Source organism: Chelonia mydas, chromosome 19 (assembly GCF_015237465.2).
Source record: "Chelonia mydas isolate rCheMyd1 chromosome 19, rCheMyd1.pri.v2, whole genome shotgun sequence".
NCBI lineage: Eukaryota > Metazoa > Chordata > Testudines > Cheloniidae > Chelonia > Chelonia mydas.
This window is the reverse complement of record NC_051259.2, coordinates 2,056,794-2,072,803: the sequence shown is the minus strand read 5'-3', so window position 1 is coordinate 2,072,803 and position 16,010 is coordinate 2,056,794. Positions and strand designations below refer to the sequence as shown.

The 16,010-nt window shown below is 48.1% G+C and overlaps 1 protein-coding gene across 2 annotated transcripts in view; it reads right to left on the bottom strand.

Annotated features, from left to right (window-relative positions):
* GRIK3 (glutamate ionotropic receptor kainate type subunit 3) overlaps window positions 1-16,010 on the bottom strand; it is a 228,881-nt gene that overhangs the window by 29,940 nt on the left and 182,931 nt on the right. For both annotated transcript variants that reach the window (XM_007060684.4, XM_027823121.3), the window contains exon 11: window positions 5,373-5,596. In XM_007060684.4, the coding sequence (XP_007060746.2) occupies window positions 5,373-5,596 (224 nt within the window). The remainder of the gene's footprint in view (window positions 1-5,372; window positions 5,597-16,010) is intronic.

The following is a 16,010-nucleotide window of genomic DNA, read 5'->3' as shown; positions in this document are numbered from 1 at the left end:
ATAAACCTCACCCACCCACCCCGGCAGCTTTCCAGTCACCCAGCCCAATGTACACAGCCCTATCAGCACTCTGCAGCAACCCTACAATAACAAACCGGGGCACTCAGTCCCACCAGCACTCCAGAGCACCCTTTTATCCAAGGCAGCTAAGAAATGCCAGGTAGTAGCTGAACTTGGCGTAGGGCTGGGTAGCACTACAGGGGATTCTGCTCTCCCATCTGCTCATTCAGCAAGAGATGCCGCAGGTCATTCGAGCCAAGACCTCCAGAAGAGGTTACTCCGCAATGGGGGGTTGCCCAGGGAACTGAAGGCAGTCGTCAAAGCTGTTCTTTTCTCCCATTTGTCAAAGAGGCAGAAAAAACAAGAGTTAACGCCGCTAGCCGCCTCCATTGCAGGAGCTTGGACTGCGTCACACACATGCTGTTACCATTTGACTCCTCTTGCTCTTGGATTCATAGGGTCCTCTAGCCGGCAGTGCCACACCGGGAAAGCAGGCCTGAGAGGCGCAAGTGGCCTGCCCCAGGTCCCAGAGCAGAGCCCCAGAGAACACAGCTCTTCAGAGTCCCCCTCCCGTGCTCCAGGCACCAGCCCCAACAGATCAGAGCATTCTGATCCTTTCCTATCTATACATGTCAGAAAATGAGAGAGAAGCTGTGAGAGAACTCCCCACTTTGGAGTGGAGGCACAAGTGTGTTTGTGTAGCAGACGCTGCAGCCAAAATCCCCCATCCGGAGGGTGAACAATTCCCCCTCTAGTGGCACGCCGGAACCAGTGCATGTCACTGAACAATGGAGATCTCAAAACTTTATTCTGCATGGGACTCCTTTCAGCCTTTGGAGAAGACAGTTGCTGAATGCATACGCCCCTGGGGATAACACAGAGGTTCTTCAGTGTGCATTTGGGTAGGCAACCCCATCCATTTTACAATACACCACTTGGCCAACTGCAAGGATCATTCCGAATTTCCTCTTTATAAAGGTCAACTCCCTAATTCCATTCCACCTGTGGGTGGAGCTGGCAGTTCACTTCCAGTTTCCTTTGTGCCTTTCATCACTGTCCATTGAAAAGATTTTTCTGTTTCAGGTTTAATCAATTGCCTTTTAAAATGCCTGGAAAGGAAAATCAGGATGAGCTTTAGGGATTTTTTGGTCCCCCCTGTGAAGAAAGAAATGTAAACTCGTAAATCTAAAAATGTATTAGAATTCTAATTTCAAACCACACAAGAAATCAAACACAGTCCTTATGTCAATAGAGTCCATCTAGCAATGTTCCGCATTGTTAGCAGAGACAGAGAGCAGAGATAATGCTGTTACTCATCACAGCGACTACTTCGCTAATCATAATTAGCCTGTGTTCATCTTTCCAGATGAACATCTCATTCCCTGCTAAGTGTCTGGGAGCTTCTCTCTCTGGCACTGCAAAAGTGCTAAGGAGCTGATCAGGAGGTCGGGATAGAGCTGCCAGAGCAAAATCCCGCTGATCTCTAACACGTTTTCCGTAGCTCTTCAGCCGTGCCACCTCGTGTGGTGAGGCTACCAGTTCCCCAAAGCTAAGGACTGAAATGCTTTGGTCTAATTAAAGTCTTTGGGCTCAATGGTAGGGGTATATAGGTGAAATTTAATATCCTGTGATATACAGGAGGTCAGGCTAGATGATCTAATGGTCGCTTCTGGTCTTAAACTATGAAGCTATAAAAACAGTATTGGTAATTCAGCAGCTGGTGTTCTCTTCTCTGGCTCTACCTCCGTAGCTCCCCTGCAGTTTCAATTAGATAGAGTATTGAATGGAAGATATTCCCGGAAGTGAATGACTGGTGTGTTGTGTTGCTATGTGATATGTACAAGAATCCCCGTTGTACAAATGATATACAGGGATCCTCACCCTCCCATGATTTGCAGCTACCTATGGGATGAAATTCACCAGCTATTTATGAATTTTCTAACAGGTGTTCGCTCATAACATCACCTTGGGATCTAGACCCAAATTTTTTGGCTGGGTCCATGTCTGCATTGTAAATTCCTTCAGTATTATTGAGGGTGGATGGCGTTATATGAACGTACGGCCATTATCATTTGTGACCTCATGGGCAAGGTTCCCACTGAAGTCAACTGTGGCTCAACATGTGGAGACAGCATGGGAGCAGAAGCCAGGAACTACTGAATCCTGATCCCACCCCTGCTACTTATTTGTTGTGCAACCTTGGACAGGTCTGGAAAATGGCTGGAAAATGGCATTAAATTTTCATGGAAAAAAACGTGACTCTCCATCCCCACCAAAAAAAAAAAAAAAATCTGAATTTCATTTTTTTAAACCAGCTCTGCCTGTTGCCTCATCTGCAAAATGGGGATAATGTTTATGGATAATTATTACCCTTTGTTATTTGTATTGCAGTAGCTCTAGGAGTGTCAGTCATGGACCAGCACCCCAATGTGCTAGATGCTGTATGAACAGACAGTCCCTTTCCTACAGAGCTATAGTTAGTGCCTGCAGAGTGCCGGGAAGCTGTGAAGGGTTAGACACACTCTAAGTCCTGTCACTTGCTAGAGATTCATTGTGAAGACTGGTAAGAAGAACAGGTCTCATTGTCAGAGTAAACCTTTTACTTACCCTCCAAACACCCTGGGCCTAGTTACGTCTTTTGATGTCAGTGGAGTTACTCCTGATTGACACAAGTGTAAGAAGAATCAGCTGCTTCGCCAGCCCAGATGTTCTGGAGAGAACAAATATTCTGCCTGCTAAGCAGAGTTTACTTTGACAACTGCTGTACGTGTAATTAGGGTATTACATGCTAAACCCCGGTAATCATTTCTAAATGCTGCAGAGAACCCAGGAGGGCTGCAAACTGCAGCAATGCTGGAACATCGGGGTTAATGGATTCTGGATACTGTCGTTTGATAATTAATCTCTGCTTTGAATATTTGATTGAAATGTCAGTGGATTAGAGGCAGGCTGCTCTTTTTGAAGGACGCTTTAAGGAAAACACCATTCCATCCATCCTAGGAAGCTATTGGGCACTGAGGCCTGCCCAGAGAGCTGGTGCAGTCCTGGGGGCTGGAGATTTCTCAAGGCACAAATGGCAGTGAGGTACCTAACTCACAATGGGAATTGGGCACTGAACTGCTGTTTGTGCCCATAGGCAAAGCCCGTCTCAGGCTGGTCTCTGGGACACAGATGGTCAGTGGCATGCAAAGGAAATGTAGCCCATCAGGATAATACTGAGAGCTCTTCTAGGTACTGGAAAAAACTCCACAGCAAACTCCAGCCACATGGCACCAGTCACAGTGGTACTTCAAAAGCACAGCCACAATGGAGCAGGCTGCTCTCCAAGCTCCCAATTTATGAGCTTTGAAATGATAAACAGCAAAGCGTGGCCATAATAGCTCATTTATGTGCTGCATTAAGCACCCCTGAGGACCCCTTCAGACAACCAAAACAAGGCTGTCTCTTTGTCCCATAAATATGGATGAGTGGCATGCAAAATGGAAGCAAAGCCATTAGAAAATGGCTCAATTAAGGATACTAATCAAAAGGCGAGGGAGGGCTAATGGGGACTAGGGCCTCCAAGAGAGACCTTCCTGTTGCATGGAAGGCCCATAAGCTTATTTATGGCCCATTGTCCAATGGGAGGGACGCAGACACTTTGCCTGTGCATATTCTGAAGTGGCCCCAGACTGTGTATCTCATCAAACAAAGACTGTATGAAATTAATAACGCATGCAAATGTATGCAAATGCTGCTGCTTTTAAAGATAGGAATGTGTTTTAAACATGAAGATTAGCGGCATGTTAATTTTGTAAACAGACACATTGCCAGGTCCATAGCAACAGGCTTCCCAGTGTTTTGCTATACAGACGGTTTGGGGGATCACTTGCAGAGGGTTCAGCGAGAGAAGGTGAAAGTGATTGAGGCTATGGGGCGATCTGTGTCTCGAGAGAGTGGGACTGGTTAGAGGTGATATGAAAAAGGCGGCACAGAGAAGATAAATCAGGTGCTCCCACTACCCTTCATCACAACTAGGGCACAGTCAGTGAATGGAAAGGCAACAGGCTTTACAGTGACAAAAGGAAATACTTAAACAAAAACGAGGAGTCCGATGGCACCTTAAAGACTAACAGATTTATTTGGGCATAAGCTTTCGTGGGTAAAAAACCCACTTCTTCTTGCATCTTCATGCATATTTACCCAAATAAATCTGTTAGTCTTTAAAGCGCCACCGGACTCCTCATTGTTTTTGTGCATACAGACTAACACGGCTACCCCGCTGACACTTAAAAAACAAACAAACAAACCCAAAACACATAATTGGCCTGGAGAACTCATTGCCACAGCACGTCATTGGGGCCAAGAGATTAATGTGATTCAAAAGAGGCTTACACGTGAGAACACCCACAGCTACTTTTAGTAGGGTAAAAAAAAAAAAATCTCTGAAAGGCTATAAACCACTCTCTATGTCACAGCGGAGAGGGAGTAAAGGGGGTAGAAGGAACTTGTGCTATGGGTAGCTAACCCAGCATTTTAACTACAAAGTTTCTGGCACCTCCAAGCAGCTGGCACTGGCCAACTCTCGAGACAGGATACTGGGCTAAATGGGCTGATCCAGTCGGCCAGTTCCTGTGTTCCGTGGCTATTTCCATTGAGAAAAGCAGCAGCCACTGCTAGGGACCCTACAATAGCAAAGCGATCTGCACAGCATGATACCACTACTGAGAAATCCCACCTTAACGGCATAGCGTGGTCAGCCCCAACGCTGACAGGGCATCTTACTGTATTATAGTAACAAACCATCGTGCCTAGGGATGACTGACCCTACGCTAACAAACCAGCGTATAGAGAAGTAATCATCAACCCTACAATAACAAAGCCTGCTTATCTCAGTGACTGATCTTACAGTAAATAAATAAACCCCATCCCCCAAACAGCAGACCTGATTATCATTTCACTCACAGAGTAAATCAGGAGTAAATCCATTGATTCAACTGGAGCTGCAATGGTGTGGAACCAGTGTAAGTGAGATCAGAATCAGGCCCTGTGAAGTAACCCAACCGTACAATAACAAACCATGTACACTGTCTGAATCGTGAGCAGCCCTGCAATAATGAAGGATGCTCAGCCTGGTGCTCCAGTTATCCCACAGCAAGGAAGGGGAAATAAACAGTGCATGCAGTCTGACAATCATGAGCAACCCGACAATAACAAACCAGCCTGTCTCTGTGCAATGGAGGAAATGTCATTGAATTAAGAGACGAACGGGTTTAATTTGCAGGCTCTCGGGGGTGGTACACCAAGCAGCAAAATGATTCTGAACTCGGCAAAGGGCAGCACGCGTGATGTGCAATGGCAGTCTGGAGCCGTGGCATCGGAGCGCCCCTTACCTGGCTATGACAAACAGCACACAGCTGACCCCCAAGTAGGCGAGGAGAATGTACATCCAAATGTCAGCAGACAAGGGGTTGAGGAAGGAAAACACACTGGGATTGGTGCCGTTGGGCTTCCGGTACAGAATGCTGACCCCCAGTGTCATGAAAGGCTTGGAGAAGTCTATCGCTTTCTCCCGGACGTGGGTGATCGTGAGAGGAGCAACGGCCAGATCAGCTTTCTGTGCGGCAACACAGAGGGGGAGAGACAGAGAGAGAGAGAGAAGCCATTAGAAACCAAGGCACTTCCATCCCCATCTAAGCACGCTGCCTCCTCAGACCGACCGCCCTCCTGGGAGCCTGAAGTCATGGTGCCCAGGGCAGGGGAGACGCCGACCGAATGCAGGGAGCAGCAGCAAGTGTTTGGTAAATTCACTCTGTTGTTTATTCCAACTTGGGGCAGGCCTGGCCTCACTCAAAGCAGAAACACATCAGCCCCTCCTCGGCTTTCCCCCCCAACCTGAAGAAGAAAGACGATACCAGGATCTTTGGAAGCGGTTTGGGTCTCGCCTGGAGGCGTTTGGGCTAGCACCACAGAAATCAGTTTATACCAACTGTGGATGGGGCCCAAGGGTTGCAGAATCAGGGAAGTATCAGAACTGAGCGGACGCGAAACATTGAGAGATTTGTTCTTCACGCTTTGATTCAGTTCGCCGTGAAACTCACCAGGGCCAGTCCACAGGGTCTCACGCCCACCCTGCTCAGTTACACATCCAGGAGGTGGGGGGGGGGATTCAGACAGATCACCAGCACTCAAAGCACAGTCAGCCGAAGGGCTCAAGGCTCAGGGCAAGACCAGGTTTGGCTGGTGACAAGGGGGAGAGAGACGGAGGGGGCCGGGGGGGAGATGGAAAAAAGCACCATAGACATAAGGGGAGATGCTCTTTCCCCCAGATCATGTACACACTGGCCCTTAGTTTATTACTACTCATTTGTATTACAGTAGCACCTAGAGGACCTGACTGAAACCAGCGTGAGAGAGAGAGTCCTTGCCCCCAAGAGTATGCAATATAAACAGCCACAGATGGGAGGGGAAACTGAGGCACGGAGAGCAGCAGTGACTTGCCCAGGTTGTCACAGAAGGTCAGTGGCAGAGGCAGGAATAGAGCCCAGGTCTCCCCACCCCCAGCCCAGGGCCCTCCCCACCAGCCCACACAGCCCCTCTGTTAGGGTCGCTTGGGTTTGCAGCACATGTTGCCTGGAGACTAAAACCTAAAGCTTGCTAGCTGAACAACAAACCAACCCCGGGCAGGCTCCTTCTCCCAGGGGCATGATCCTGTACGGTGCTGAGCACCTTCCAATCCCACTGCAGTTGCCATGCTGAACTGGGCCCAAACCACAGGCCAAATTTTAATCTTGGCCCCTCAGGGCAGATCAGCTCCAGGATTTTCCTCTTCCTTTGCGTGAGGGATCTGTCAGGAGTACGCAGCTGCTGGAGCACGTGGCGAAATCTTCCCCCCATGCACCTTTTCACCTGGGGAGCCTGGCCTGCCCTCTGGGTGTGTGTCCGTCCATCCATTACCTACATCTGTCCTGGTTCTCACACCAGTGCCCAGGGAGGCCACACAGTAATCATCAATAATAATTGCCATAGCCAGAGGATCCTTCTGATGCCCTCAGGGCATCTGGGTCTTGCAATGCCCAGCACTTGGCGTGGCAAGCAGCTCATGCCGAGAGATATATTTGTGATGCAGCTTCAACTTATTATGCTTCTATTAATCTCAACAAGGCCACGGGGAACTCCTTCCTTTTAATTATTCAGTTTATCCCTGTGCTCCCTCCCTGGTTCCTGCTTCTTTCTTCAGCCCATTTGTTTTCCCCTTACGATGTTGAGAACCACTGTCTTTAGGGAAGGTCTAGGCTCCCATTAATATGGCACGGGGGTGGGGTACTGCTCCTTGGAAGCCCCAGTGATCCTGGTTGCAGCTCTGACTAAACAGCTACTGTCTTCCTCCTCGCTGGGTGTAGGCAGGGCTGTGATGCTCACAGGATGGCTTGTTATAACTTCTCTGAGCCTGCAAAGTGTGTGGGGGCGGACATGGGGGCAGGGATGGGGCAGCTCCACTTATGCTGGTGACCCATGAGTTTTCAGGCCTCCTAGGGAGTCTAGCTGGGGCTGAGATGCTTCCCCAGAAGGTATCTGTACCCGATCTGCGCTCAGGGCCTGGATCAAAGTCCCCTGAAGTCAATGAGATTCCTTCTATCTACAACGGGGTTTGCGTCAGGCATCCAGATCCCAGGGCTTGGACCATATGTTAACCATGCAGATCCCAGGGGGCAGGCAGACGGTGAGGTGGGCAGGTGTTGTAATTATAAATACCTTCCATGGATAAAAAGAAATGCAGTTGGATGGTGCAGAACCTACTTAATGCATTGGGCCAGGGTCTGGATGAGGTGACACTGGGATAAATTCATTACCTTCAAGGAAGTGGCTTCAGATGTACTCCAGCATATCGGCAGGCAGAATTTGGTCCACCTTGTTTAATAATTACAGTCTGTAACTTTACCGCATAGCTCTTCTGTTGATCCTAGGTATATAAATACTGTGCTTACCAGCAGGAGATGTTCTGTTCTGAGGGGTTTTGACCCAGGTCTGATCTGCCCAGGAATGAGTTTGCATTTTTAATAGACTTAATTATAGATCCAGAGACAGTGTATTTTAAAATGTCCTAACCAGTGGCTGTGACCTTGCCTCCTGCAGCAACACTTACCAACCAGATTTCAGCGTGCTGCAAATGCCATCCTACACAGAAGGCATATTTTTTGGCCTTCATTTCAATGTTGCTGCAAGTACAGAATGTCACAGAGGGAGGCCAACCCAGAAATTAAGTAGCAGGAAGTAATATTCTAGCAGCATGAGGTAGAGTGTTCATTTTCTTTCCCCACAGTCGACTTCATGATGAAACTTGATAGGTTCGCTGTGGAAACCCCAGAGTCAAAGAAGTAACAGATCTCTAGGACACTGGTGGGAGTGTCTCAGTGGTGAGTGTGAATAAAGGATGGGACATTTTGTACTATGCCTTTGTTCCTCAGGTCTCATGTCTTACTGCAAACATCCCCAGGGAAACTCAGATCACATGGCCTAGGCTCGGCCTAGTATGTACTTGGGGTCATCTCTCTTTTGCTGGCTGTCTGCACAGAGGGAATTTCACTCTATTAAGTCATGTGGGTACTTATAGTTTCAATGATTGGACAGGTTGGTTTGGCAAAGCCCTAACCTTCTCTATGGGTCTGTTTGGGGTAGCATGTGTTGTTCCTTGTATGTGCGTTTAGAGTTCAAGCAGGCACATTTAAAACAAATATAAATAAATACAGTTACACCAGCTGGCTGAATGGCAGCTATGGAATGGCAAATCAGTTCAAATCAAATACAAACCAGCCCTGAAGCTCAAACCAAACTGAAATGGAAGCTTCACCCAGGGCTCAGAGCAGTCCCTTTTTGATTTATTTTTGGTGCTGTCCACCTCCCTCTTTCCTGGTTTTTGACTTGAAGCAGAAATATCAAGATGCCACATAAAAGGCCATTCTTGCAATATCTCCAGCTTGTCTTAGGCTGCAAGCTTTGGGGGCATGGCCCCTCTCTATATGTTTGTACGGCACTTAATATAATGGGGCTCCAGAAGGCCTCTAGGCACTACTGCCATACAAATAACGGTAATAAACAATGGGAAGAGAGATTTTCAGAAGTACCTCAGGGGTTCGGGAGCACAAATTGCACTGAATAATAATCTAGCTCAGGGATCGGCAACCTTTGGCACACGGCCCCTCAGGGAAATCCGCTGGCGGGCTAGGACGGTTTGTTTACCTCCAGCGTCTGCAGGTTCGGCCGGTTGCAGCTCCCACTGGCTGTGGTTCGCCGCTCCAGGCCAATGGGGGCTGCGGGAAGTGGCACGGGCCAAGGGATGTGCTGGCTGCCCTTCCCGCAGCCCCCATTGGCCTGGAACGGCGAACAGCAGCCAGTGGGAGCTGCGATCGGCCGAACCTGTGCATGCTGCAGGTAAACAAACCGTCCCAGCCCACCACTGGATTTCCCTGATGGGCCACGTGCCAAAGGTTGCCGATCCCTGGTCTAGCTTAGCTCAAAGGTCAGGAGGCCCCACGGCAAACAGGCCAGCATGAAGCCAGAGAAATGTTTAGCTCAGCATCTCAAAATTCACCAAAACTTTGAACCTGTTGAGGTTTGTCTGTCACAAGTTCTGTTTCCTTTGGACTCCTTTTGTCTCAGCCTCAAAAAGAGGGTGAAGTTTGAAATCTTTATCCATCCACCAAGACTGAGGATGAAACCAGCAAATTCCACCTGCTACTTAAGCAGAACTTGAATTCTGGTCCTGGCAGTTTAAGGAAATCTGTTGCCATGTCAACAACCCAGATCACTCAACAGAAGCAAACGCATCATGTGCCCAAGATACAACACTCATCCTTTTCCCAGTCTCGTCTATCTAGGTTCCTAGACCACACTCATCACCCTAGTATCTGATCACCTTCCACTAGTGCATCAAGCCACGTCACTAACATCTGTCACACCAATGTGGAAACTCAGGCACACTGAGGTTGCAACAAGGCACGGCCAGCGCCTCCTCAAAGCGTTGGTGGAACAATCTCCATTCTCTGAAAGTCAGTTTACTTTCCCGGACACGCTTTATGGTCGTTTGTAACAAGTGGAAAGCAGTGTTTGTATCTTAGTATAAAATATTGTTTCGCCAACATTTCCACAGCTTCTGGCAGCTCACAAAAATCCAAAGCTTTTACAACCGATTTTTCAGTCATGTGCAAAACCTGCTACAACCCCAGCTACACATATAGCCCAGGTCACTTAGGCACCCATGGTCACATTCTTCCTCATCCTTAACACAATTTCTTGATTCAGTCTGGCATTGCCCTGGATTTTCACTTCTTTCCCCTCTCAGACTGAGTAGGACAGCCCCAGTGTGTATCCTTAAACGCACTCTCGTGTGCAGCTTTGCTGGCCACTTTTAAAAGACATTCCAGCAACAAACAGGTGCCTGGCAGCAAGAAATTCACCCAGCAAGTTTAAGCCCCGCAGGTGGAAACTGCAAAACATTCAGCTGCTCTAGATGACGAATTGATAGCATTTCCAGGGTGCACCAGACACCACAATCCTTGAGGCATCTATGTCATGTGGAAACTGAGCATATACACTGCTGTAAAACCCACCAGTAGGAAACCCAGCTGTACTGGGGGAGGGAACATTTTCTACCCTACCTCACTGAACACATGCTTCAGCTCTAACAGACCACCCTGGACAGCATCCAGTAAAAAGTCTTATAGATGCAATCACAGATCAATAGGTGGCTTGGTTTGTATGTATGTTACATGCACGCTCCTCAGGGCAAGGGCTGTGTCTCTGACATGACTTCAGTCTTGTTCAATGTCATGCGCACTAGGTGCCTAACACACACATAAGATATCCATCTTATTTATTATTTATCCTTTATTTTTTGCCCAGCATTTGCTTTTAGAAATTATGAAACCATATTAACCATTGGAGCAGCTTACCTAAGGATGCTGTGGATTCGCCAGCACTTGAAATCTTTAAATCAGTTCGGTTGTCTATCTGAGCCAGACTTAATGGGCTAAAAGCAGGCGTTACGGGGTGGGAGGAAGGGGCGGGGGAGAATTCTGTGGCCTGTGTTATCAGGAGTTCAGAATAATAAACCCTTCTGGCCTTAAAAAAAATCTATGAAAATTCCCAATGAAATCTTTTAAAATTGGGGGATTTAGGGAATTATTTCCCTCTAGATGGGGGCTCCCTTATGATCCTCGAAGAGTAACATAGAAATAATCAGGTCCCTGCTCCAAACCACAGAGGTGCTAGAGCTTCTCAACAAAACAGTTGTCAGAATTTTTTAACATGGTCAAAACTATGTATTATCCCCTCACCTTGTTATGAGCGATGGCCGAGCCATTTTTGCTGAAGTGTCCCGAACAATGTCAGCCTGAAGCGGACAAAAACCAGCATGGAAATGCTTGTTGGTAATGCTGGTAATGGTAATACAGAACTGCACTTTGAGATCCCCTTTCTCATCGATGCAGATTTTTCGGAAGGTGGCATCTAATTAAGGATTTGCTGACCGCAAGTGTCTAAGGCAAAAACTAGAAGGGGTGAAGCTTTCATTGTGGCATTCTGACATTACAAACCAGGAAGTCACTTACTTACAGCCTCTAAAAGTTTCCTCCACTCACCCCAGAATTTTACATTGCTGAATAGCAAAAAGTCTTTTTATTATAGCCGCAGAATTATTGCAAGTGCCAGGTACACAGGGGCCTTGACTCAGCAAAACCACTTCAACACAGGCTCATGTCTCATTGAGGACTTACGCAGCTGCTTAAAGTTAAGCAGATACAGAAGTGCCTTGGTGAATTGGAGCCAAAAGCAGAATTTTGTCCAGCAGACCGAACGCCAAATGAGGAAACTTCCCCACCAGTCTTTAAAGGGGTGTGAGTCTGCTCTCCCTTACACGGATTTTACCCCACAGTGAGCTCAGTGGAGTTAATCCTGGTTTATACCAGTGTAAGTGGATGGAGAACCAAAGTCTGAGCAGAGATGTTCGCTCGCCCATGCAGATCTCTCAGCTGTGCAAGGGAATGGGGTCAGAGCAGCTCCCAAACAGCCACTGTCCCCTCGCAAGGGTCAGCACAGACAACGCTCCTTCGTCCAAAGCTGAGGCATGTCGCAGCCATTCACAGCCGTCTGGCAAACATGGGCCCCAAGATACATATTTATTCAGGAAAATAGAATACCTCCATCCTTATTTCGCCAACCAGAGCTAGGTATTTGCATAAACTAATTATGTGTGCATTGCCTGAGAGACAGGTAAATAATGCATATTTTATTTAATGAATTAATTGTTCTTTTGGTGCTTGACTGACAATGCCAGAGAGAGCAGCTCTCGATTCTTCCTACCAAGGACACATAAAACATGGCCACTACAATGCTCATCCTCTCCTGCAGCTCTGACCCAGTCACTTCTCTTGCCTGGCTCATCACTGGCTTCTTCTCTCCTCCCATGGCAAGCTTGATTTGTGCCTTCCCCATCTGTGCCCTGCCTACATCTCCGACCTAGCTTCCTCTCACACTCCCTTGCTGCCCAAAGCCTCCCTCTGTTGCTTCCTTCTTCTCCTGTCTGTTCCCTCCTGCTTCCTCCATGCTGTCCTGTCTGCTTGTCACCATCTCCTTCCCGCTCTTCCTCCAAAACCTGCTTCTTCCATGGAGGTGATGAGCCCCTGAAGAAACATGTCCTGCTCCACAACTGCACCTGTTGCCAGTGCATTAAGTGCCTGGGTCTTATTCATACCATAAATTCCCTGGGCCAGGGACTACATCTTCTTCTATTATTTAGTGAGCACCAAAAGCAGACAAGGTCGCAGCCTGGGCAGTAGCTGCGTAAGTTACTCACTCCTATGCTCCTCCCTGCCAATGAGATTCAGCTCTGACCTTTGGGAACCAGCCCCAGGGCAAGTGGAGAGTTCTGGCTCTCCCTGTATGGGCTGATCTCACAGGAGGCCCATTATAGACAGGACTAAGACAACCAGCTCATTTCACAGAGGCCAGCAAAGAACTGAGAGATGGTACGCATGGCTGCAGCCTACCCGGAGCTGGAAGGCGTCAGATGCCTTCCCAGGCCTTTGAGCACCGCACTCCCCTGACTGCCCAGTGCAGAGCCCTCTGTGAGTGACTGCTCATTCTGCTTGTCTAATCCCTCAGCGTGAGAATTAATGTTTGAATAACGGTGAGGTTGTGACCCGAGCCGCCCTGAACGCTTCCCACTCCCTGACATCATGTGAGTCTCTGACCCCCCCGGCTCTTAATGGCTGTTCTCACAGCTTCATTTAGATGTTGTGTTTCGCCAGTGAACTTATTTAACCTCCGGGGTGAAGCAAACACAGCCAGGGAGGAACTCAGCTATGTGCTGTGCATGGGAAATGAGCATCATCACATCCTACCAGGCTTCTTGCTACTGCAATGGCTCCCTGCTTCTCTTTCCTTAATGGACATGTCCTATTCTGCAGTGCACTATCATGGTTTCCAGGGCAGTACAGCCAAGAGCCCCACCTGAGATGAGGGCCACCCGATGCTAGGCGCTGTACACACTTACAGAAAGAGACTGTCCCTCCCCTGGAGAGTTTACAACCTAACTAGGTTTTACGGTCAAGGGAACCAGAGGCTCAGAGAGGGGAAGAGCCTTGCATAAAGTCCCACAGCAACATGGTGATAGTGGCAGGAATAGAACCTAGGTCTCCAGTCCATAGCCCCATCCACGGGCCATGCTGCCTTTCCATTGTGTTCACTGAATTTAAAAAGATGAGTCCACCTGATTAACGATGCTCCAGCACACACGAAAGGCAGAAGCATGGTCAGCCAGCTGGAAGCACAGCGTTTCCTCCTATTTTATGCCTTCTCCTTAATGCTGAATCCCTGCAGTATAGAAATAAATATGAAATACACCTCTGGACCACACAAAGGGGTTCTTTCCATTCCTGAAGCAATGGCTTCCGAATGAATTCCCAGCTAACAGGCACTTGAAATAAACAGCCCCCTGGCACCCCGCGCAAAAGCATTAATCAGAATGTGGCCACGTGGTCATAATATGTAATTCCACCAGAATTTACTGTCAATAAATGTCCATTTATTGTGAAAGTGTTAAATCAACTGTCATAAATCGTCCCTGCGGACAGATATTATGTCTCCACTACACTTACCGGTCAGCAGGAATTTCCATTAGAAACCCTATTATTTTTCATGCCGTTCTATTTCCCACATGAAATTTCACACCAAGTGGAAATTTGGCACTTAGTTTCAGCACAAGCGAAGTTTTATTTTCTTGTATGTGTGTGCACAAAATTTCAAGAACAACCCACTTTTCTACTGCTTTTGTGTCCTACGAATGCCATGCCCCACACCCTAGCAACAAGAGATTTCAAGGTGCAGTTGTCAGACGGCTTGAATTTTTAAATGAAATTTTATGGATAACTAATCCATAATGTGGGTTTAATTGCATTTGTTGTCATTGGCATCTGGAGAAAGGGAGAGAGAGCACGTGCATTGCTGGCAAAAGGAGGTGGATTTGACAGCCGTAAGGTTCTCTGTTTATCTGTAGAACCATGGTACTGAGAGCGGCCACCCGTGCACCATCAGTGCACCCCAAACCTTCCCAAAATGAGCTTTGCTCATGATCTGAGACCGAGTTCAGTCTTCAGGGGCCAATCCATTCATGGCTCCTCCGCTGAAGCTGCCAACCACGGGCTGCAGTTAATAGCAATTGTGGTGGTGCTTTAATGCGATGCGTCATGTCAGCCTGGAAATGGCCTCAACACCACCAGGCTCCTTTCACACAGACCACCCTTTCTGTTGTTAGGAACGATGCAGATCACAGCAAACCCAGCAAGACAGGATGTACAGTTCGCACCTCACAGTAGTAGGTGGTTCGCTCCAGACCCACCTTTGGGAGCTGGAAGATAGGGTCATGCCATGAGTTGCTCATGCTGCTGTTGCTTTTCCTACTTGTGCTTCAGGACAGACTAGAACCTAGCCCAGTTTACAGAGGTTTTCAGATGAAGCCTTTACCACCTATGGACAGCCCTGTCTGGATCAGGGATTTCCCTTCTTCTCCAAAAGAAACAATAAGAGACCATCAAGTAAATAGCCAGAGCTCTGTCATACTCTGGAGCTTGCACCGTTGTACTGCAGACGGCTGGGGAAACGACACAAAGTGTACAAAGCCCAGATATATCTATAATTAGATGATGGTAGCGGGGCTTGTGCACATTCCTTCATTACCGATTTACTGCAGCAGGTGTCCTAGCCTCTTCTTCTGAGCATCAGGCTCTATGGCTGCAGCCCTAGATGAGCTCATTTCCTCAGTTCCAGTCCTTCCCCTCCTCCCTTCCCTGAATTACCTGGGTCTATTCTAGTTCCTGGCCTGTGCCCAGCAGCATGGTATCTGGGCACCATCCATTAGTGCATTAAGCAACATGACTAACATCTCTCTTCTCCTTGGATACTTTTCACAACATACATGGAAGCTCAGCTGGGACGTGGCTTCTCCCATGCGCTCTTCCCCAAAACCACATCCACTGAATCCCGTCTCTCTGCCTCAGACATTTCTAAGGCAACAGCATCTCCCATCAGTCTCAGTCATTCAAGATGCTAAACAATCATCGTAAGATTGCAGCCTCACATCTCAGGAAGGGGGCAATTCATGTTGCCCCCCTGTTCAGAGGGGCCAGGCACACTAAGTCCCATGTCAGCCTTGCCAGGCCTAGGCACCACTAATGTCCCACTGAAGCCCTGTGCACCACTTACGGGCTGCACCAGGACATCAGCACAAGACCCGGGTGTCCCATGTCTTCTACACGGGGTGAACATTACCTTGTGTGCTCAGCACCTCACAGGATCCTATGGTCCTACCTGACTCATGCTTCTCTCTTGATGCGCCTGCTTCACTGAGAAGGAGGTGGATGTCTGAGATGAAGTTGGGCCAATCCAAGCCCAGGTCTCTCACAAGCCTTCACCCGATTAGCTTTCAGTGAGCACGGACTCCTAACCTCAGGGTTCCCCCCCAGTGCCAATCAACT